The 21373-nt window shown below is 49.6% G+C and overlaps 10 protein-coding genes across 10 annotated transcripts; 5 read left to right on the top strand and 5 right to left on the bottom strand.

Annotated features, from left to right (window-relative positions):
* Positions 1-333: 333 nt before the first annotated feature.
* N7508_004724 (uncharacterized protein) lies at positions 334-1276 on the top strand (the record flags this gene model as incomplete). The annotated part of the gene is made up of 2 exons (XM_058462790.1): positions 334-393; positions 449-1276. The coding sequence occupies 2 exons, from the start codon at positions 334-336 to the stop codon at positions 1274-1276; spliced, it is 888 nt and encodes a 295-aa protein (XP_058319268.1).
* Positions 1277-1836: 560 nt separating this feature from the next.
* Positions 1837-2742, bottom strand: N7508_004725 (uncharacterized protein; the record flags this gene model as incomplete). Its single annotated transcript, XM_058462791.1, has 1 exon — positions 1837-2742. The coding sequence occupies one exon, from the start codon at positions 2740-2742 to the stop codon at positions 1837-1839; it is 906 nt and encodes a 301-aa protein (XP_058319269.1).
* A 215-nt stretch (positions 2743-2957) lies between these two features.
* N7508_004726 (C2HC5-type zinc finger protein) lies at positions 2958-4436 on the top strand (the record flags this gene model as incomplete). The annotated part of the gene is made up of 1 exon (XM_058462792.1): positions 2958-4436. One exon carries the CDS (start codon positions 2958-2960, stop codon positions 4434-4436), a length of 1479 nt encoding a protein of 492 aa, XP_058319270.1.
* A 659-nt stretch (positions 4437-5095) lies between these two features.
* Positions 5096-5923, bottom strand: N7508_004727 (pectate lyase; the record flags this gene model as incomplete). Its single annotated transcript, XM_058462793.1, has 3 exons — positions 5096-5503; positions 5557-5693; positions 5743-5923. 3 exons carry the CDS (start codon positions 5921-5923, stop codon positions 5096-5098), a joined length of 726 nt encoding a protein of 241 aa, XP_058319271.1.
* A 2425-nt stretch (positions 5924-8348) lies between these two features.
* N7508_004728 (cytochrome P450) lies at positions 8349-10044 on the top strand (the record flags this gene model as incomplete). Its single annotated transcript, XM_058462794.1, has 3 exons — positions 8349-8426; positions 8498-9109; positions 9160-10044. The coding sequence occupies 3 exons, from the start codon at positions 8349-8351 to the stop codon at positions 10042-10044; spliced, it is 1575 nt and encodes a 524-aa protein (XP_058319272.1).
* Positions 10045-10245: 201 nt separating this feature from the next.
* On the top strand, positions 10246-10882 carry N7508_004729 (uncharacterized protein; the record flags this gene model as incomplete). The annotated part of the gene is made up of 3 exons (XM_058462795.1): positions 10246-10341; positions 10389-10807; positions 10864-10882. 3 exons carry the CDS (start codon positions 10246-10248, stop codon positions 10880-10882), a joined length of 534 nt encoding a protein of 177 aa, XP_058319273.1.
* Positions 10883-11249: 367 nt separating this feature from the next.
* N7508_004730 (MDR family MFS transporter) lies at positions 11250-13313 on the bottom strand (the record flags this gene model as incomplete). Its single annotated transcript, XM_058462796.1, has 4 exons — positions 11250-11897; positions 11948-12374; positions 12423-12802; positions 12852-13313. The coding sequence occupies 4 exons, from the start codon at positions 13311-13313 to the stop codon at positions 11250-11252; spliced, it is 1917 nt and encodes a 638-aa protein (XP_058319274.1).
* Positions 13314-14575: 1262 nt separating this feature from the next.
* N7508_004731 (putative aryl-alcohol dehydrogenase Aad14) lies at positions 14576-15736 on the top strand (the record flags this gene model as incomplete). The annotated part of the gene is made up of 1 exon (XM_058462797.1): positions 14576-15736. The coding sequence occupies one exon, from the start codon at positions 14576-14578 to the stop codon at positions 15734-15736; it is 1161 nt and encodes a 386-aa protein (XP_058319275.1).
* A 514-nt stretch (positions 15737-16250) lies between these two features.
* Positions 16251-17790, bottom strand: glkA (glucokinase glkA; the record flags this gene model as incomplete). Its single annotated transcript, XM_058462798.1, has 2 exons — positions 16251-17555; positions 17608-17790. 2 exons carry the CDS (start codon positions 17788-17790, stop codon positions 16251-16253), a joined length of 1488 nt encoding a protein of 495 aa, XP_058319276.1.
* Positions 17791-18984: 1194 nt separating this feature from the next.
* N7508_004733 (fungal specific transcription factor domain-containing protein) lies at positions 18985-21063 on the bottom strand (the record flags this gene model as incomplete). Its single annotated transcript, XM_058462799.1, has 6 exons — positions 18985-19354; positions 19402-19584; positions 19630-20231; positions 20284-20364; positions 20421-20734; positions 20787-21063. 6 exons carry the CDS (start codon positions 21061-21063, stop codon positions 18985-18987), a joined length of 1827 nt encoding a protein of 608 aa, XP_058319277.1.
* Between the last annotated feature and the right edge of the window lie 310 nt (positions 21064-21373).

Genomic DNA, 21373 nt, shown 5'->3' on the forward strand with positions numbered 1-21373 from the left:
ATTGTCTACCCCTATTGTTGGGTGTTCACGACTCAGCGTCACCAGCCTCTCCCCCCATTGAGCCTCACTGACAATAAGCCCAGGACATTCCCTCATTGTTTCTTCCTTCTCTCGCAGGGTTCTATGATTTGGGATTTGCATAAATATCAACGTTCTCGGACTTCTCCCCATCGATTGCCTTCCCCTCGCATCGAGTTCCGGTACATGGAGAACTAGACCTCGGACCGGCTGGTTCGAAGAACGTCATATCTGTTCGCTGGCGAACACAGCTGTCGGCCATTCGGAAGCTGATCTTCAACATTCTGCGCAACTTCCTGCGGACGTAATCCGACAATGGCCGACTCCACCGGTGGCCGCAGGCCAACATACCCTGCCGGGACAATTGCGAAAGTGGTACGTGCAAATGATTTTGCGGAGGCGACTACAGGTGCTGACTGCTTTTTACTAGTCTACCGATATTCTGAATGAGATGTTCGGCAACATCATCCACGATCTCGTCGCAAAGGTTCATCGCGAGGAGAAGACGGCCCGGATGCGGTCCGCGGTAGTTGTCGCGAGACAGAAAGCGGAGGACCAGGCGATCATGCCCGACGAGACTCCCAGCAAGACCTCCACCGATATCAAGAAAGAAGTGATCCTCGATACCAAGAAGCTGTCGACCATGCGCATGGAGACCGACGCAGCCACTTTCGACCGTGGCAAAGTCTTCCTCAAGGGCAACCCCCTGCACACCGTCAAGGAGCTCGTATGCCCTGAGTGCCGTTTGCCTCAGCTCATGTACCCCAGCACTGGGGCTATGTCCCGACCTCCCCCCGACTCGGATTGCGAATACTGTGCCAACGGACCAATGATCACACTGCCGGGCCACGATGTCCACGGCAAGCTCTTTGCTATCATGCCCAACCCCAAGAAGAAGAAGGGTGACCGCGACAGCACCATTCCCGAGATTCCCACTACCAAATGCCCTCTTTGTCCCCGTTACTTTGTCATGAACCGCCTTGCACAGCACCTCGACCGTTGCATGAACATCTCCGGTCGCGGAACCAGCATGCGCAACAAAACACCAACAGCCGACAGCAATGGAAATAGTCCCACATCCTCAGCACCGAAGCGCGCACACGCAGATGAAGATGACGGAAGCCCCAGCCCAACCAAGAAGAAAAAGCCCAACGGACCCAAGAAAGGCTCCAGCAACAAGCCAGGTCCGAGCAAGCTTAAGCAATCCTTCACAGCTGAAGACAACGACGACGATATTAAGAGCGAAAACGCCGACTGAGCCACAGCCACTTATCTTCATACCTTTTTCCTTTTCTATCATGGTGTCCGCGGCGTTCGAGCTTTGTTTACTGGGCATATCCCACGGCGTCTCTGGGTTCGGTTCGGTCTGTCTTCGTGGGTCTGTTGATCCCGGGGAATTTGCATAGATGAGTGACGACGGGGGGTTGTAGGATTGTACATTACTTCATACCATCTTCATACCATGGAATACAGTGGACTATGGCTCTACAGAAACATGCAATTGATTCTTTTGTAGCTATCATTATCATTACCATCTCTGCTTCATAATAACAGTAGCTGGCTAGCGAAGATGTTGCGCTTGTTTACTATGCAGGTTCAATCAATATATGCAAGCCAAGTCCACTCTCAAGCAGAGGAGCATTTCTCTCTATGTCAGCGCCATTGAACTCTCCATTAAACTGCCATAATAGTTAGTGATATGTCTATATAATCGACTCTTGTGATACCCAGGACTTTATACTTGGCTACACGTACGTATGACCCGACGTCAGATTTACTCACTTTATTTCACTATAGTCTCAACATAGTGTAGCATAGTTATGTCTTCTTGTTCTTACTAGTATACCACTCCGAACATTCAACCGCAAACTCACAACATCCTGTCAGCCAACTATGTGCCGCATAGCTCAGCGCATTAGACACAATTTCACATTCAACCCTGGGACTAAGTGGAAAGGCATCACGATACTTCCCAAGTGCATCTGTTTTTGAGCTCCATAGCTCGTCAAACTCGCTGATTCCGTACTTGAGCGGAACCTTGACTTGGTGAGAATATCGATTCCAACTCTGCAACCATGTTGTATTGATTCCTATTATTTCATCCACAGGAACGGGTTTATTAAGCCGCGCCGACTGCTTTCTCACTTCTGGGTCTGCAAGCAACATACCCGGGATCTGCAGCATCAATTGATCCTTCATCACAGGATCAAAGTTGCCATGGCTGGCATTTGGCTCAATGAAATTCGCAAGGCCCTGAGTGTAGGTGATATTGATCTTAGCAACAATTCTAGAGGCAATCAAACTAGAAAGTGGATATCCTTCACTGCCTGCATAGGACTTAGCGGTAATTGTGACCATCATAGCTCCAATGGAGTGTGCGAGGAGGACGAGGGCAGATGCACCCGAGAGCGCTTCATATTCCTTCCAGAGCGCAGGCAAGATGGTGTCATTGAGGTATTTTCCTTGCTGCTGGGGATATGTCTCATTCGTTTGAGGATCCAGTGGCATTCCTGTACCATAGCCCGGGCGATTTAGTGCAAATAACTGGAATCCCCCGTGGATCAGTGACCCGGGTGATGGAGTACTCGGGGGAGCATCGAAGTACTCCGCATCATGAGTGCCGCCATGCAGGCAGACTAGCAATGGTTTCTGAGTCGACTGTGGGATAGACAATCGACCTGTTGCAATCTCTCCATTGGAGAGAGTGAGGGTGAAGGGCTTCATGGTGTGACCCCCGCATCAGGACGGCGTTGGACCTTTTATATGAGCCATTTAGCTAAGCGGTCCTGCGTGGACGATTGAGATGTACATTGTTGGTGTATAAATGTGGAATATGTAATGGAAGATGTGGAAAAAGTAGCCAGATGAAGCAAGTCAACTTCATACCTCCGAGGGAGAAGTGGGGACTTCGACACTTGAACCCTTCGACATTCGACAACATGGCCGATCTCAGCGCATGGGCAACTCCTCGCCTCTCCCAGCTTCTTCCTCTTGATGAGGAGTCGCTGTCGCAGGTCATCGATTATGCCGCTAGTCTCTCCAAGGAGGCTTGCGCCGACCACCTCAAAAACCTCCTCGGTGACTCCCCCGCCGCCCTCGAATTCATAAGCTCGTTCAACACGCGCCGCGATGCCCGGCAATCTCCCCAGACTACGCCAAGCCAGACGACCCAAAGCAGAGATGCACCACGAACATCGGGAGCTAAGAAGGGCAAAAAGAAGGCCCCGTTGCACAGCGCTGGTCCGCCACGCCGCCCAGACAACTACGGCAACGTTGGAGGTGGCTACATGAAAGCAGAAGAGGAGGACTATATGTCCTCGCGCAGGCCAAACGCAAGCCTCACGCCATCTCAGCCTTCCTCTTCACAATCATCGCGTGTACCCTCTCCCTTGCCCGTATCAGCGCCGAAGCCGCCGCCATCAGCCAACGGTCCTACAATCTCGGATATGCTGCCAAACGTACGATCAAAAACAAGCAAATCATCACGACAGACTGGATCTGGATCAAATAACAAGGGTACGGCTTTGACGACAAATAACATCTCGGATCTTACCGCAGCCATCGCTGCGTTGGAATTATCGACGAACCCGACACTGGAGGAACGACGAAAATGCACCTGCTACGCTTCTCTTCACCCGTTATTCGATCCAGCTCCAAATTGTATGAATTGCGGGAAGATAATTTGCTCGCTCGAGGGCCTACAGCCATGCTCCTTCTGCGGCACACCACTGCTCTCCGCAGAGGAAGTGCAAGATATGATCCGAGAACTACGGGCTGAGCGGGGACAAGAGAAGATGCGAGTGCACAATGAAGGTGTTCATCACGAAGGAGGGCCTAGGCCTACCTCCAATGCCGGCTCCGCGTCTCCCAGTAAACTGGATGCCGCCAAGGCTCACCGCGACAAGCTGCTTCAATTCCAAGCCCAGAATGCCCGCAGAACCAAGGTTGTCGACGAAACAGCTGATTTCGAGACACCAAATGTCGCCTCAACGTTGTGGATGAGCCCAGTTCAACGCGCACTAGCACTCAAGAAACAGCAGCGCATCCAACGTGAAATGGAGGAGAAGGCCCGCCCTGAGTGGGAGAAGAAAAAGACAGTCATGAGTCTGGATATCAAGGGTGGCAAGGTCCGTCGTGTGTATCACAATGCTGCGGCAGATTCAACGCCAGAGGCCAGTGAGCCCGAGCCCGCCGAAGAAGCTGCCACAGAGCTTCCACGAGGTGAGCATGCTTTCAGTCGAAACCCGCTTCTTGCAGCCGGTGGTCTTCTGCGGCCTGTTTGGAAGGCCCCGGAAGGGAAGAAGCCCGAAGCAGTGGAGCAGACTGAAAGAAAATCGACTTGGCGACGTGTCCAAGATGACAATGACGACAACGAGCAGTGGATTCTTGATGGTGGAGTACACGGACACACTATTTAGTTCGTCAACGCTCTTTAGTACGGGCTCAACCAAGAAGTTACAAGCACGACCCGGACGACTCTGCAATGCCTGTTCCAGGCTTAGAGACCAGTTTTAGTGTAGTACCTCGATACCCCTTGAGACAATCAAGGCACCCCATAGCCGTTCCGCATTCTGGATCCCGCCCTCGGAGCGGATATCTGATCATTCGCGGTTAACGGCGGTGATCGCGGAGATTCCTGGAGAAACCGCCGTGGAGTCGGGTGTTTGTTATGCATAATTAGCTGCATAACCGCCACTTGTGTCTACTTCAGTCACTTTACAGATACAGTGCATAAATGATTGGAATATTTCGACCCATAACCCGCAATGACACAGAAAGTAGTATATGTTCTCATACAGCCACGGTGTACTGCCGCAAGCCTCAGCATGGGAAACTTTGGAGTAGAGTAATTCCATAGATACGACGATCGGCTTGCAAGTTACTTGTCGGGGAGCTTTGGGGTTTCTGACATTGTTTTCCAACATCCCATGGATTGATATATACGTCTAAGGCTTACTGTTGCTATCTGTATGCCAACCTCCTCATACTCTCTCGTGCCCCTCTTTGATACATCTCTCTGCTCATGTCTCTTCAATCCTTTTTTTTTTGTCGAAACTGTGTTTCAGAAGATCACCACTTAACAAGAAGAAAGAGATGACTGTCCCTTGCACGAGGCAGTCGAGCTCAGCTTCGGGCTCTCCTTTCCAGCCGACTTCTCAACTCCCTCAAACTCCTCGCATACATGCTTGACGCCGGATCCACAAGTGTTGCTAACACTGGAGGTATCGCCGTAGTTGGAGTTAATTCCGATCAAGGTCTTCACATTATTGGCCTTGACATTCTTGACCACAACCTTGCGTGGACTCTTGCTCTTGTTGTTGCTGCAGTTGCCGCAAGATCGGTACAGCTTTCCCGCATTCACGACGGTGAACCCATCAATGGTAACGGTTCCCTTGCCGTTGTGCTGCACAACCTTGTCCTTGGCCTCTTGAGCACCTCCACCCTTGATGAGGGCGTTTCCGGATCCGAGGATGGAAATGGCGTCCTATCATAGGGTATCAATTAGGATGAGTAAACCAGAATAGATATGAAACTTACCTCGCAGACATCACGGAACCACACGTTGGTCAGAGTACAAGATCCCTTGCAGTGAATGCCTTCGAGTTGGTTCTTTCCAATGATCACGTTGCTCAGTGATGCTCCATCCTGCAAGATGAACACGGCGTTGTCGGAGCCTATTCAATCAGCTCCAGCTCTTCCGACTTGTATTTAATATGGACATACCGGTATCATCGTCGTTGTTGCAGGCCCGACCACGATCGTACTCGCGGTTACCCAGGTCAACACTGCCTGAGATCACACTGGGAGAAGGCAAAGAGACAATGCTACCCACGCGCGAAGGAATGTTAAGGCTCTGGGCACTGGCAAGGCCCATGAGACCGAGGAGGATAGCGCAGGAGTGCATTTTGCTCAGATGATGATTGCTGATGGCGCTGCTGGTTGATCAGATCGAAGGTCAACGAGGGCCCTTTTATACCTAAATAGTTCATAACAAGATAGTGCTGACGGTCTCTGTCGCATGTACTGCAGGACTCCTTAATATCTGTGAAGAAATTCGACGACTTGACTGGATAGTTTCGATGTATCACACCATGACTCTCACTAGTTACGCAGGGTCCAGGTCCCATGTGGCGAGGATGCGTTCTAGTTCGACCGTTTCGTGGGAATATAAGACATTTCCGATCCCTTAATTTTCCGTCTGGGGTCAAAGTTGCAAATGCCAAGGTATAGCTGTAGTGATAGTGCCAAAAGCAAATGCCCTAAGCCACGAGGTCTACTAGTTCTGCCTGAATATAATTTATGCTGAGCATTCCGCGGAGACATAGGGTGTTTCTGAAATCTAGCTCTTCGTCTTGGCTCATACTTGCCAATGCCAAGGTATAACTATAGTGGCAATCAAACTGAGCAAAAAAGGACCAAAAGGCGAGGCCAGTAGGACCAAAACATTCACGAAACGCTACACTCGCCTTGATGTTTATGTCTAAAAATTACTCAATATTTTATAGTGCTGTATGCACATTTAGGAACCCTGTTGCATACATGCAGGGTCCAAATTCGGCCAGAATGTATTCCACGACCGTTTCACCGGAATAAAAGACATTTACTAGATTCTGTTTCTCCGTCTTGGCTCATACTGAAAATGCCAAAAGCCAAGATTCCGCAGCATTGGCATTGTGGCTGTGTCTGCAAGCTTGAAACCACCCACACAATTACAAGATCCACCAACCAAGCCAATTTTATGACCTGCAATTCGGACGACTTCCGCGGCCCCTAAGCATGCGGCTAAATGTCGGATTTAACTTGGAAACGGCTCTTTCTCTCACCGATTCAGGATTTTTGGATTGTATGGGTATGGGCGTGGAAGGACTTATGATTCATTTAAGGTATCACAACAGAACAAGATTCCTTTTTCTTACACAAATTAATAAGATCACTTTGTCTCCAGTGATTGACGGAACAATAGCAAGAGAAGGTAGTCGAGGGGTCTGGATGTCTGGAGGGATCGGTCGAGGGATTGCTAGATAGACCGACGGGGAAAGCAAAATGAAAGAATCAAGCACGGCAGCAATTTGCTACCAAACTTCCCGTAACGTCTAAGGAACATATCCATAAGTTGCAGCAGGGAGTACCAGTTTGGTAATATTGCTCAGAAGTAGTTGACAAATGCTATGCAAAATCCCAATGGTGAGTCTACTATTTCATACCTCTTTCGAACCCTAAGCTTAGCTTCTCTTTTTTCGTCTCTGTTTTTCAATCTTTTTTGTCCATTTTCGAGTATCTAGGGTGAACCAATAAGATCATATTAAGGGGACGTGAAAATTCCTAAGACCATCGTTGTAGCCATTTCCGTCTAAGTGATAACAGGCGAAGTTCTCCTAGAATATAAATTCGATTGGCCGCGCCCTCCTTCTAGTAAGTAGGCCAACAGCTGTCTATTTCCGTCGCCTTGGCGTTCCTTGGTTTTGAAACCCTGACAAGAAAGAAAGCGGAGGAGTCGAATGGGGATCGGAAGGATTACTGACAATTTGCTGGATATCTTGACGTCTCGTTTTATCAGACTTGGTCGTTCTTTGTTCGCATCTTTGTTGCTTATTTTCGAAGGCCTTGAATGAGGATCTAAAAGGACTCAAGATCATGCCCTAGTGTCTGACCTGACCGAGCTCGAATATGTATTTTCATTATGCGTTGACAAGAGGCTATTTGACTGGCGCAGTCAGGTCCAATCAAGATCCTTGACCATATGTCAATGTGAATATCTGACAGAGATAAGAATCTAGTGTGTGTGTGACGGGCACTTCAAACCAAAAAAACATAGGCAAACATTCTAGACACACAGTGAGACACAATCAGTTACCTAATTGGGCTAGTTACATTCTTAAACGTGTGTAAGGATACTACCGTACCGAAACTGGGAATGACGACGGACTTCGCCCAGAATAAAAAAGGTACACATACGTTGCATTGTAGATGAGCACACCGTTTGGACATGAGCACATAAGCTGAAGCCAGAAGATGAGTTTCTTCAAAGAGAAACACGAGGACTGCAAAAGTACCAGGCATAAATTGTGCTTCCCCGCGGTTAAGTGGACGAGCTTGAGGTATAAGCACTAACCCCATGCAAGTAGCCGTAACCCCAACACCCGCCTATAACCGAGTCAAAGAACAATTACCCGCTTGGAAATGAGCAAATCATCATTGGAAACCCCAATTTGCTTCGTTGGATCCGGCGTCATCGATTACTCGGCTGGGCGCGGGTATCTTCGGCGCGGAAGTATATAAGCAGTTTGAATACGACGTTTAGAGGTTTGGTCGAACAAACCATTACCAAGATGCTCGTTGAATCATTGCTGGACTGTATGTCCCTACAAAGGGTGTTGGGAGGGATAGCTGGTCTTCTGGCCCTAGCTGTATGTATATCCAAGCCACTTATACCCTTAATACACATCTAGATCTCAAACACTAACGCGTTGTATATTAGACACTCGCCTACTCTTTGTACAACCGCTTCATCCACCCTCTCCGCCGCATTGACGGCCCCGTACTCGCATCCATAACACCCTGGGTCCAACTTTACCATGGCCTCAAGGGTGACCGCCATCTATGGCTTCACGATCTCCACCAGCAATACGGGACACACGTACGCGTCGCACCAAACTTTGTCTCCGTAAACTCAGACCGTGGATTACACGACATCTATGGACACGGCAAGCGGCTACAGAAGGCAGATTTCTATAATGCATTCCCAGCCATCAAGGGGGTGTATAACACCCACAATGCAATCGACAAGACCATGCACGGCCGCAAGAGACGAGTTCTCAGCCAGGCATTCTCGGACAATGCACTCAAGGGCATGGAGGATGTGATGCTTCTCCACGTGCGTCAGCTTTGCTCAGTTCTTGCCGGCTATGATGGGAATTTCGAGACACATGACCAGAAGGGTAACGTGAAGAATATGGGAAATTGGTTCAGCTATCTCTCGTACGATGTTATGGGCGAGCTCTGCTTCGGTAAGAGTTTCGATATGCTTGTCTCTGATTCTCAGAGACACAAGGTTGGACTAGTGGATCGCGCTGCGAACAGACATTACGTGGTATGTTCTGTTGTCAAACTGTCCCTGTGAACTGTATCTGACTGGTGTAGTGTGGACTATGGATGCCTCTCGACACATGGGGTCTGGATCAAATCTTCATCCGCAAATTGACACGCGACCGATGGAACTTCATCATGAACTCGCGCGTTGAAGCCAACGAGAGGGCGAAAGAACGCACCCAGATTGGACACGATGCCAAAAAGGACTTCTTCTACTACCTGTTGAACGCGAAAGACCCAGAAACCGGCAATGGACTCACCACGCCTGAGCTATGGGGAGAATCCAACGTGCTCATGATCGCAGGAAGTGACACAACCTCCACCACTTTGGCAGCCACTCTCTTCTACCTCGTCCGACGACCAGACGCACTGGCCAAGTTGACCGCCGAAGTGCGCAGCGCCTTCTGCGAAGTCGAAGAGATCATCACCAGCAGCCGGCTCAACGAGTTGATCTATCTCAAGGCCTGTATTGATGAAGCACTCCGTCTCGCACCAGCGGTCCCAGGCGCAATCCCCCGCGAGGTGATGGAAGGTGGAGCCGTCGTCGACGGCGTTTTCCTGCCAGCCGGTACAGACTGCGGAACACCGACATATTCCATCCACCGACAGGAAAGATACTACCGTGAAGCAGGAACTTACCTCCCCGAGCGCTGGATTGAAGGCGAAACATGTACTAGCGGTGGGTTAACTTGGCAGACGACCAAGGAAGGTATTGAGACTGCTCGCCACGCGTTCTGTCCGTTTAGTATTGGACCCCGCGGGTGTATCGGCAAGAGCATGGCATTTATGGAGATGCGGTTGACATTGGCGCGCTTGGTTTTCCTCTTTGATATGTCGTTGGCTGATCGCCAGGGCGAGGTTGATGGGCATTTGGCGCTGACGGATCATTTCACCAGCGCCAAGAATGGGCCCAATGTAGTTTTCCGACGAAAGTAAATACATAAGAACGATTGAACTGTTTCATGCTTTCATAATTTCCTATTTTAGCGATCAAATGTAACATGTCGAGAGATAGAAAGTAGACAGATGAGACAAGGGGAACTAGTGTTTCTGTCAGGACACGGTTGCGCGTCTTGGCATCAAACCCTCTTCAACCTCAGGACCTACACTCCATGAACTCCATCAAGGGGCTTCAATATGCCCTCACCTTTGACTGTGACCTTTGTACAGGCAACTCTCCTTAATGCCATCTCGAACGTCCTGGCCCAGCTGATCGACCAGCGCCACAGCAAAGTCAGTCAACAAAAGCCCAGTAACCGCAGTTCTAACCCATCGCCCAGGCACCCTTTCATCTCAACGCACTCGCATTCATTCAATTTATCACTTATGGCCTAATCATTGTGCCTCCTAATTTTTACTGGCAACGCGCCCTGGAAGCGCGGTACCCAGGCTTCCCGACACGCGCCGAGTTCACTAGCGCAGTCCGCTCTCTTTCATGGAAAGCCATCTTCTCGCCTCGAGCATGGCTCACTCTTTTCACCGGCTCAAGTAAGGACGAAATACTCCCGAGTCACGATAAAGAGAAAGAGAAACATGTCCGATGGGCACCGCGCGTCCAGAATTCGGGACTCCGCAATTTCATCATGAAGTTCTTCTTCGACCAGACCGTTGCATCGGTTACGAATCTTGTTTTATTTGTTGTTTTGATCAATCTTCTCAAGGGGAGGCGTTGCCCAGAATATGGGAGTTGGTCATCGAGGTAAGCTACTTGCTTGCTCCCTGAGTGCGTTTTATGTCCGAGACTGACTATAGTAGGATTTCCGACCTATCATGAGTGCTCGTCTCAAATACCGGCCTCTTGTCTCTATTCTAATGTACACGATTATTCCCGTGGACCGGCGGGTTGTCTTTGGGAGTGCCTGTGGGGTAATTTGGGGTGTCTATCTGAGTCTATATGCGGTTGTTTAACGCGTACTTCATTTTCATTTGTATTTTAACGGTTTAACATAGATCAGGCAAGAAGAAGACTATTTTGATTGACATTAATATACGTATAAATTATCATAAATCACTAGAGAGGTATAGGCATATGATCTAATGCAGTGTGCATCCAGAATAGACCGTAGATCACCCGCAAAAGAAAAAGGAAAGAGTAGACAGAGAAGAATATGCAAGAAGATGTCACTCGTGGTTGGATAACCTCACACGGCCGCCATCTCTACTTTCTTGCCCTTGACAGAGATCCACTCAACAAAGATGGGACCAACCAGGGACAACGCACTCATCGCAACAGTGACATAGAAGGTCTGGGTGATGGCAGCATTGTAAGCGACGAGAACTTTGTGCAGATCAGAGCCAGACACAACAGAGCGCAACATAGTAGCACCAGCCGAGACGAGCCTTGCGATATCCTGATCCGGAGCATAAATCTTCAAATTCTGAAGCAATTGGTTCTGGAACACATTCTGTCCGACCGAGACGAAGATAGCACCACCAAGAGTCTGCGCGAACATGACAATAGCCATGCCGCTAGGGACATCTACAGTCTTGAGCGCGGCTTGAGCGACAATCATGGGCTGCTGCATGCCCAGGCCAATACCGATACCGAACATGGCCTGGTAGCCGATCCACTTGGAGTGGTTCGAGTCTGTCTCCAGCGTAGCTAGGAGACCGGCGGCGATAGCCATGATGATCGATGAGGCGATCATGAATGGTGTGTAGTAACCGCAGGCAGTGACGAGACCACCGGACAGAATGGAGAAAATAATGACTCCGATGATCATGGGTAGATTCATGATTCCTGACTTGAGAGCTGTTGCGCCCTTGATCGACTGGAACCAGATGGGGAGCTGTGAAAGTTAGGATTTGCACCCGACGACCAAAGTAGGGAAGATCTTACATAGTAGGTCATCACGAAGAAAGCAGCACCAAGAGCCAAGGAATACCAGGCCGCACCCCAGACGTTACGATTCTTGATCAGCCGAGGAGGAATAGTGGCTTTGTCTTGGGCGCGGTACTGAATCCCCATGAACACTAGGATGAGCACACCAAACACAACGAAGAGACCAATGATGCGTCCATTGCTCCAGTCATACTTGGTACCACCCCATTGCAGAGCCAACAGCAGACTGATAATAGCAGGCAAGAAGAAGAACGACCCAAGCAGGTCCAGCTCTTTAACCTGCTCCTTGAAGGTATTCTTGGTCAGGATAGGCTTAGGGTTCTGGAAGAAGAACAGCACGAAGAAGAACGTCACAGCTCCAATGGGCAGGTTGATGTAAAAGCACCAACGCCAGGTGAGTTTATCAGTGAAGGCACCACCCATACTGGAAAAATTAGCATAGCCCATAGCAACGGACATAGAAGCAACATACAGAGGACCCGCGACATTAGCAATACCGAACATCGATCCGACCAGACTGGTATAGATAGGTCGCTTCACAAGAGGAACAGTCTTGCTGATAATGAGGAGAGAACCAGAGAACAATCCAGCAGCACCGAGGCCGGCAACAGCACGGCCACAGATGAGACCGACCGATGTAGGGGTGGTGGCACAGACAAGCGAGCCAATTTCAAAGACGAAAAGCGCAGCCAGGTAGATCAACTTGATTGAGTAGAACGTGTAGAGTTTTCCGAAGGTCAAAGTCACCGCGCAGGTTGTCAGTAGATAGGAACTACCGTACCAACCGACATCTGCCAGGGAATTGAATTCATCGGTGATTTTGGGAATGGCTGTGGCGATGATCGTGTTGTCCTGGTTGAGGTTAGTTGTATATAGATACGAAGGATATTGGTGGAAGTACCAATGCCAAGCAGAAAACACAGAGGCAGAGACCGATAGTGATCAAGGCCAATCTCCACGCAGACGGATATTCCTCCTCGTCATTTGGTGTTTCGGCTGCATCTTTCTCCTCTGTTGCTACTTCCTTGTCTGAATCTTCCTTCGTAACATCATCCTTGGGAGTTTTCTCTGTAGGAACCTCTTCATTGGGGATGGAATCCTTCTTTTCGTGTAGAATTGGCTCCGGAGTAGGGGCTGGACTTGGTGCGACAAGTTCTTTTTCGGAATCTTCATGATAGGTGGAATTTCTGACCGATTCATCAACCAGAGTGCTCTCTTTCTCGCTGGATGGTTTTGAGGTCTGGCCCGGAGAAGGGGACGGTGTGTGGCGAACATCGGTAGCAGAAGCATTCTTTGTTTCCTCTGGCACATTGGCGTCCGGCACATTGGCCTCCTTTGAGGATTTGAAATTGAAGAATCTCATAACGAACGAATTATAGAGCCAACAAGAAACAATCAAGCAATGCCCGAAATTGAGCTTAACGAGAGTTGGGACGAAAGACTAGAAGGACGGGAGGGGCCTGCAGGCATTAAAAGGGCAAATACAGCCAAGATTAGCAACACAACTGCCCTTGGGACAGGTCGCATTAAGAATCAGTGGGTTCTGCCTAGTAAGGAGAAAAGGGCCAATCCAGGTCACACAACCCTGGGATCGTATTTCAAGATGCCATGTGGTACGTGGAAGAGTCCGCCAAGGTGCAGCTGCAGATTAGTTAGGTCTGGAGTAGCAAACAGATACGAGGTTGACATGTAATGTCCATTCTCAACCCCAATTGAGGCAGACAAGCTGCACAAACTGAGTCAAAATGCTCGCTTGAACGCGGTCGAAAATCCAGTTTAGCTGTTGCCCCGCCTAGGCAGTCAGGAGTAATGCAAGGCGCAAAAGAACATTATTTGATTGCTGCAGAAATTTATGTACAAGTCCTGGTTGTGATGGTAGGCCAATCAGCGGTCAGAGGGATTTGAATAGTGAACTGCCCCTTGCTGAAGTCTCCCGAGAGACAGGAACATGACTAAATGGGTTACACCGCTGTTGACGCAACAGGGATAGACAGATAATCACGGACTAATCCGGCCGAGCTGAAGAAGAGACTAGAATATAAACAGGAGTTAGTGATGTTCATATTGGAGTCGGATTTAATCTTGATGACAGGGGGTTAACCATGTTGGGACTAGTTCTCACGGGTACTACGGGAGCACAACGGAGTTTGGGGTTAAGCTTGTTCTGCACGTCCATCTACATACCATACACATTAGACGTGGTGTTGCTTATTTAGGTGCTCATTGTCTGTGGTATAATGCTCACGGTTGGACTATTTAAAGAGGCATCTCAGAGAAGACCACAGTCTACTCGGTAGACACTTACTGTTCACAGTAGCAAAATGGGATCAGTCTCCAAGGTAAGTTAGCTATCAAGGTAGATTCTCTTGTAGCTAATTGCAACAAATTACGAAGCCAGATGTGCTACTTGGCTGACGAAGATCGTTCGACAGTGATCTATAGGCACTGACATCATGTACGGTCATCAGAACTTTAAGCGTTTCCACCGACTCGTTAAGTCCGAACCATCATTTGTAATTTAACACGAGCTCAACTATAAAAGGGTCGTCATTGGAAGCAGCATCCTATCTTCCATCAACATATTCTACTCTACAATCACACCATACTATCATATTTACCATCACAATGGAGCTCTTCAGACCCGCCCCTGAGCCCGCGACCCCTCTGGGTCGCTACCGCATCCTCTCCTCAACAGCAGGAGTCCGGGTCTCACCCCTCCAGCTAGGCGCCATGTCAATCGGTGATGCCTGGAGCCAATTCATGGGCAGCATGAACAAAGAGCAATCTTTCGCCCTGCTAGACGCCTTCGTGGCAGCCGGTGGCAACTTCATCGACACAGCCAATAATTACCAGAACGAGCAATCAGAAGCCTGGATTGGCGAATGGATGACAGCCCGCAAGAACCGCGACCGAATGGTTATCGCCACAAAATTCACAACCGAGTACCGCAGCCATGAAGTCGGCAAAGGCATGACCCCCAACGCCAGCGGAAACCACAAGCGCAGCATGATCCTCAGCGTGCGAGACTCCCTCCGCAAACTGCAAACAGACTTCATCGACGTCCTCTACCTCCACTGGTGGGACCACACCACCTCGATCGAGGAAATCATGGACTCCCTCCACATCCTGGTTGAGCAGGGCAAAGTCATGTACCTCGGTATCTCAGACTCGCCCGCGTGGGTCGTATCCGCCGCGAACACATACGCCCGCGCACACGGCAAGACACCCTTCTCCGTCTACCAAGGCCGATGGAACGTGATGCGCCGCGATTTCGAGCGCGACATCCTGCCTATGGCCCGGTACTTCGGAATGGCTCTGGCACCATGGGATGTACTTGGTAGCGGGCACTTCCAGACAGCAAAGCAGCTCGAAGAGCGAAAGAAGAAGGGTGAAAGTCTGCGCAATGTGATGGGTGGTGAGCAGACGGAGGACGAGAGAGTTATGTCGGAGGCCTTGGCGAAGGTTGCAGCGGAGCATGGGATTGAGTCTGTGACTGCGATTGCGTTAGCGTATGTGCTTTGCAAGGCGCCTAATGTATTCCCGCTTGTTGGCGGGCGCAAGATTGAGCATTTGCACGATAATATTCAGGCATTGTCCATTCGGTTGACGGATAAGCAGATTGAGTTCTTGGAGTCGGCGAAGAATTTTGACCCTGGATTCCCTCATGACTTTATTGGCACTGATCCCAAGCACAATGGTGGTCATTCTGCTGTGCTTGTGTCTTCTGCTGGCCCTATTGACTATGTGCAGGGACCTAGTGCTATTGGATATGAGCCTACTAACTAGTTTGAGTGTTGGTCAAAACTCTCATCTTATATTTATATTGAATGCAGTTTACATGTATGTTTGACTAAATCTTGTAGATTGAGGAAAAATTTTGATTGTAAAAATGAACAAGAAATGGAATTGAAAGGTGCAGAAGCCTAATTCAATGCAATGTGCTGATATCGCCATTCCACGCCGGGAAGGTCTTAAAGCAAAACGTCTGTAACGCCGAAGAAAAAGCCTAACATAATGTGACATCGTTGCGGGAAACGGATTGCAGATGAGAAACAGGACCTAGCAGGTAATCCTGCGTGTTGGCAAGTCGACTATCAAGATCTGAATTCTGATTCCGATTTCAGCTGACAGCGTCGCCATGGGTATGGATGAGAGGTGGGAGAGTGGGTATTGAGAGTTGAACAGGAGTTTCCAAGGTCGGCGGAGGTAAGGTGAGAAACAGCTGGCAAAACGCCAGTCAGCGGGGAGGAAGATTCATGTTCTGCAGGGCGGACATAAGGGCATGAAAAAAATCAAGCACTTAAGGCTCGCGGGGAACCTCAAGACCCCCATCCTTGCTAGCGACGAGCGCAATCAGAGCTGCACCGACACCGCTGCCATCCTTGGAAATGCCAATGCGAATCTTCTTGTCGCCGGCAGCACCGACCTGGGGAACCTCGCGCAAAGCCTCGCGCATATGGCCCTCGAAGTTGGGGTAGAACTCAACGAGACTGCCATCGACACCAATGTCGACGATCTCATCTGTGGCGAGCTTGTTGGTGTGGACCAGGATCGCAGCCAGAGGGACGGCGCTCAGGCGAGCGGCACGCTTACCGATGGCGTGAACCAGGACCTTGACAGCCTGGCACTCCTCGGTGCTGGGGTTCTCAATCTCGAGGTGATCCTTCAATGCGGTCTTGACATCCACCAAGTCCTTGCTGCTGTCAGCCTCGACGGCGCTGAGCAGGCTTGTGTCAAGACCCCATTGACGGAAGAGCATCGACTTCTCAGGAAGGACAGTCTCGGAGGTCTTGTTGGCTTTGAACATGCCAAGGTCGGCGTTGTGGTGAAGGGAGAGAAGCGCACGGCGTAGGATCTCGCCCAAGAACATGCCGGAGACACGCTTCTCGAACATCTGCACGCCAGGGTTGTTGCTGTCGGCATCGAGCTCATCGTCAAATACAGTCGTAGGAAGAACGCTCATGTGGTTGTCAAAGCTACCCCACTCAGCGTTGATGATCATCTCGCCAGTGGAGTTGTCGAAGTGGGCATCCTTCATGTCCTTCAGCTTGCTGATGTTCTTGGTCTTCTCGACGTATGCGCCGTTGGTACCAGTACCGAAAATGGCACCAAGGAAAGTTCCGGTCTCGCCGGGAGAGGTGTAGGAACGAGCCATCAAAGTGCCGACGGTGTCGTTGACAAGAGCAGCCACGCGCACGGGGAGGCTCAGCTCATCAATGGCAGACTGGAGCAGTGCGCATACATCGTGGCCAACCGCATCAGGGATGTTGAAGCCCTTGGTCCACCGGATCAAGGTTCCGCGGTTGATACCGCACTGGCGCACAGGGAAACTGAAGGTGAAGCCAAGGTCAAACAGGTCCTCTTCGTTGCTGCCCTGCTGCCGACGGAGCTGGTGGGCCTCGAAGTGCTCATTGTGGTGAATGCGCAGGAAAGACTCGATCTGGCGGGCCAAGAAGAGGAAGAGATCCTTGGAGGTTCCGGAGGCCATCAATTCGCGGGGAATGAGGATCTTGGACTGGGTAAGGGAGAAGGTAGTATCGCCGTGCAAAAGAACCGAGCACACACGGAAGTTGGTGCCACCGAGGTCAACGGCGAGATATAGGCCCTATGACGCGAAGATTAGTTTACAGTCCTTGTCGAGGAATCAGCCGACATACCTTTTCTGTGCCATTGGGAACAGCAGTCACAAAGGTAGGGATCTGGCTCAATGTCGTGCCCTCCTTGCCCAAGCCCTCATCGGATTGCTTGATGTACTCGGCAACCCCGCGCTGCACCTGTTCCGCGGGGTATTCAAACTGGCCTGCAATGCGCGTGGCCTCATGCAGTAGTGAAGAAGACATGGTGAAGAATAAAGCCGGCTGGAGTGAGGATAGGAAGTATGTACAGCGCGGTAGAGAAGGGAAGAAGTTAAGAAAAAGAAAAGCGGGCGAAGATGACCCGGGGGGGGGGTCGATGAGGTCAGATACCTTGGCAGTACTTGGTCGGCCGTACCGAAAGCCACCACTGACGAGGTACCATTGCAGTACTGACATTTGCCGGGCTCACCGAAGCAAATAAACTGTTCCTAACTGTCCCTACTTGTTTCTATCTGCTTATACGGGGTATTCCGCATGCATCGGACATTTATTTGGGCTTGTCTACCTGATTATATGCAGGTGTTTGTCGTGCGCCGGAAGCAGCCTCCCTGCATTCCAACCTACATTGTATTCTTCGCCCATGCCACCCGTAATTTTGCTGTTTTATTGTGACGCCACGAAACTTTTGACATTGAAATTGTGTGGGGATACCTGCATTTCTCCAGTTACACATTTCCCCCGACTTCACCGGTGAGCCACAGGGGTTAGATGCGCATGGGGCAAATGCACGGGGCTCGTCTGCTTCATTGGACCAGATGTCGGGCCTTGTTTCTGCACTGCGCACTTCTCTTAGCAGGTTAGCTCTCTGTACCGAGTAGAGATCGGGATAGATCGGCCCCAACACGGCACCGTGACTCGGCTCCAGTCCATATGAATGGTCAAAAGCCCGAAAACCCACGGAATCCCGAGGCCAATTTGCCCCAGATGTTGAGACATTGTGGCTTTTCTCTTATTCATAGTTATTCTTTTCACTTCTAGGGCAAAAACTGGTTACAAGCTACGTCTACACCAGACGTCATTTTCATTCTCCCCTCATATACTGCATATTTTAGTGCGCTCCGTGGCTTGCCCTGCCCCCCATGTAAATGAGTTCTTTCCTATTAGGGAGGTTCGGTCGAGTCTGCATCGCCTTCTCGAGCACTACGCACCTTATGATTAGCTCCTGGCCTCAAAGGTCTGAGTATTATACTAATGAGGGTTATCACGTGATCTCTTCAAATTTCGCTTGATTTTATACATGAATCTACTGCTAACAAAAATATCTGCGATGACTCGAGATTTCATTTTTCCAGCTGAAGATAATGTAGAATGGCCGATGATATCTTCAATCACATAATGTTATTCTGAAACATCCCATCTATATATAAGTATCTCAACTTCATCAACAACGGCGTGTGATCATGTTTGCATGCTGTTAAATGACTCCCAAAAATTGAAAATTGAAACTTCATCCATCAACGCATCAATGGCATCTTCATCGATAGTAATACCAGCCATAGGGTCTTCAACCGAAACATTCTGCGGCTGGGAAGATTCAGATGTAGCCAGCTCTGGTATGGTAGATTGGGCTACATAGCTTGGGAAAATGTGATGAACAGCTGCTAAAAAGATACCTCGGAACAATGAAGAGGATGGATGAGTGTGTTGCATCTGCTCCAGAACCATCATGCACAATTCCAATTTGTTGAGACCTAGACGCCGAGAAAGAGGATCCGGCGATTTGCAGTTTAAAAGGTGGACGTGCATGGCTGGAACCAACAGTGGTGGTCTGAATGACTGTCAGACATGTTTTTCACAAAGGAAACCCGTACTCACGTCATAGGTCCGGCGAAATCTAGCAACTTTTCACGCACTAAACTGTCGAGCACAGTATTTGTCTGCAGTGCAGCAGTATCAATTGAGTTTCGGACGTGGGCTTGCCAGGAGCTCTGGCGAGGTATAGGCAGCCCCTCGGGTGTCTTTGTAATGAACGGGCGATAAAAAGTAACGAGGAATGCTCTTTTGGTTGTTAGAAGAGCTTTCGGGTAGGCCGCTCAGACTCACTGGTAATGAAGCTCAAGATGGTACAAGTAAAAGGTTGCGTGTGAACTTGATGCTGTTTCTTGGTTCCCTGGGAGCCGAAAAAGCAGAATCTGTCGCTCAAGATCCTCAACTTGTTGAAAGGATGCACTGGGACCAAACGGCTGATAGCTCAGAGTCAGAACCTCTCCCAAAAGTTGAGTGAGTTGAATCATTGTGACCCAATAATCAGCCAGCTGCGGCAAGTCTCTCGGGGCGTATGCTGCAGACTCCGGTAATTCGACAAAATCACTGAGCATATCATCTGCTGATGGCATGATGGTGTTACAGTCATTCATATTGATTCTCAATGGACGCCCCATTACAAGGCTGAGCCAACGGTCTCGGAAGACACAAGTCCACCAAAGACGACGCCAAAGACGCTGTTGCTGCTCGGGGATAGGCGAAGTAGCGCAGACCGCACTAGAGCAACGATGCAGCCCTATTGACTGACAAAGGCTGATTGCTACGCCAAGCCAATACCATGGTTCCGTGTGGGTATCGGCTTCAGAGTGGTAGAACGTCAAGAGTAGCGCTGATTGCAGGAGAACCGTGTGATCTGTTTCGCCCCCAATATAGTGCAAGCACTATTTAATTGCTGTGAGTACAAACTTTTGACTTGAGAGCTACAGTACTTACTTTTGCACGTGAATACATAGTGTCCTTCATATGTTTCCGGGATAAAAAGCCCTCTAGTCGCCACGTGTCGGCCGAAATATACTAAGCTTGCGTTAGTTGGACTGTATTTTTGATCTAAGGGGACATTGCGAACACACATTTGCCGCAACAAGGCAGATGCTCCACAACAATAGTAGGTTATGTTGCTGGTTATCTCCAGATGGATATAGATGTGGAAGCGTGGTGACATCTATCACTGGCGTAAGAGGATGCACATGATGAAAATATGCCTGTAAAATCTCATTGTAAGTTTCTTTCCGAGGCAGATTGAAGACACCCTTGTATTGTAGGTATTGTTTATCTTCAGGTGATAGATTGGTCGATGTTTTAGAAGTGAGTAGAATATGCCTATGTATGGGCTGCCGGGGAGATGAACATATATCGAAGACACCACCAAACCCAGGAGAGTCACCTATGCACTTGGGTGAGTCACATGTAAAGCAAATTTTCTACCTTTCACTGACCGGTATAGAATGGCGCTTGGCCATTCTTGTTGTTACTTCCCAGAACTTTGGTTGCGATTTCAACACCCGTCTGCTCTTCCTCGCCACCACGAGGGTATTCTGGTGGATGAGAGACGCTTCTCGCGCCAGCTACTTGAGACCGAGTAAAGTTCTGCCCCTGAGAGACACCTGGAAATGCATCCACCGTAGTCGACGACTGAGAGGTCAACCCATTAGGGTGCGCATTGACCGGGCTGCTAACTGCAGACGCAGTTCGTCGTGCATGTTTTTCGCGCATCCTGATATTATCAGTACTAATTTTCCATCAATGACGGATGGATCTTCACGTTTGGGCTTTTGCTGGAAGATGACATTCTCTGCCATCTTGTGTACAGCCTATACACGGAATGCCCGTCACCGTCACACTGCAGCGGACTTTTCGCTGCCTGCAATTTTGACAGGCAGCAGCCGATCGATAGCGACGCGTAGACATATCAATTCCGACAAATCCACTGTGATGAGTCCTCGGAATGCCGAGAGATAAGAAGTGAAGTCTTAAATAAGAAAAAAGCCGAGGTAAGCCTACGTCATTCCGTGCCGAGGTATCC

This window comes from Penicillium antarcticum (assembly GCF_028974205.1).
Source record: "Penicillium antarcticum strain IBT 31339 chromosome Unknown utg000005l_segment0_segment0, whole genome shotgun sequence".
Taxonomy (NCBI): domain Eukaryota; kingdom Fungi; phylum Ascomycota; class Eurotiomycetes; order Eurotiales; family Aspergillaceae; genus Penicillium; species Penicillium antarcticum.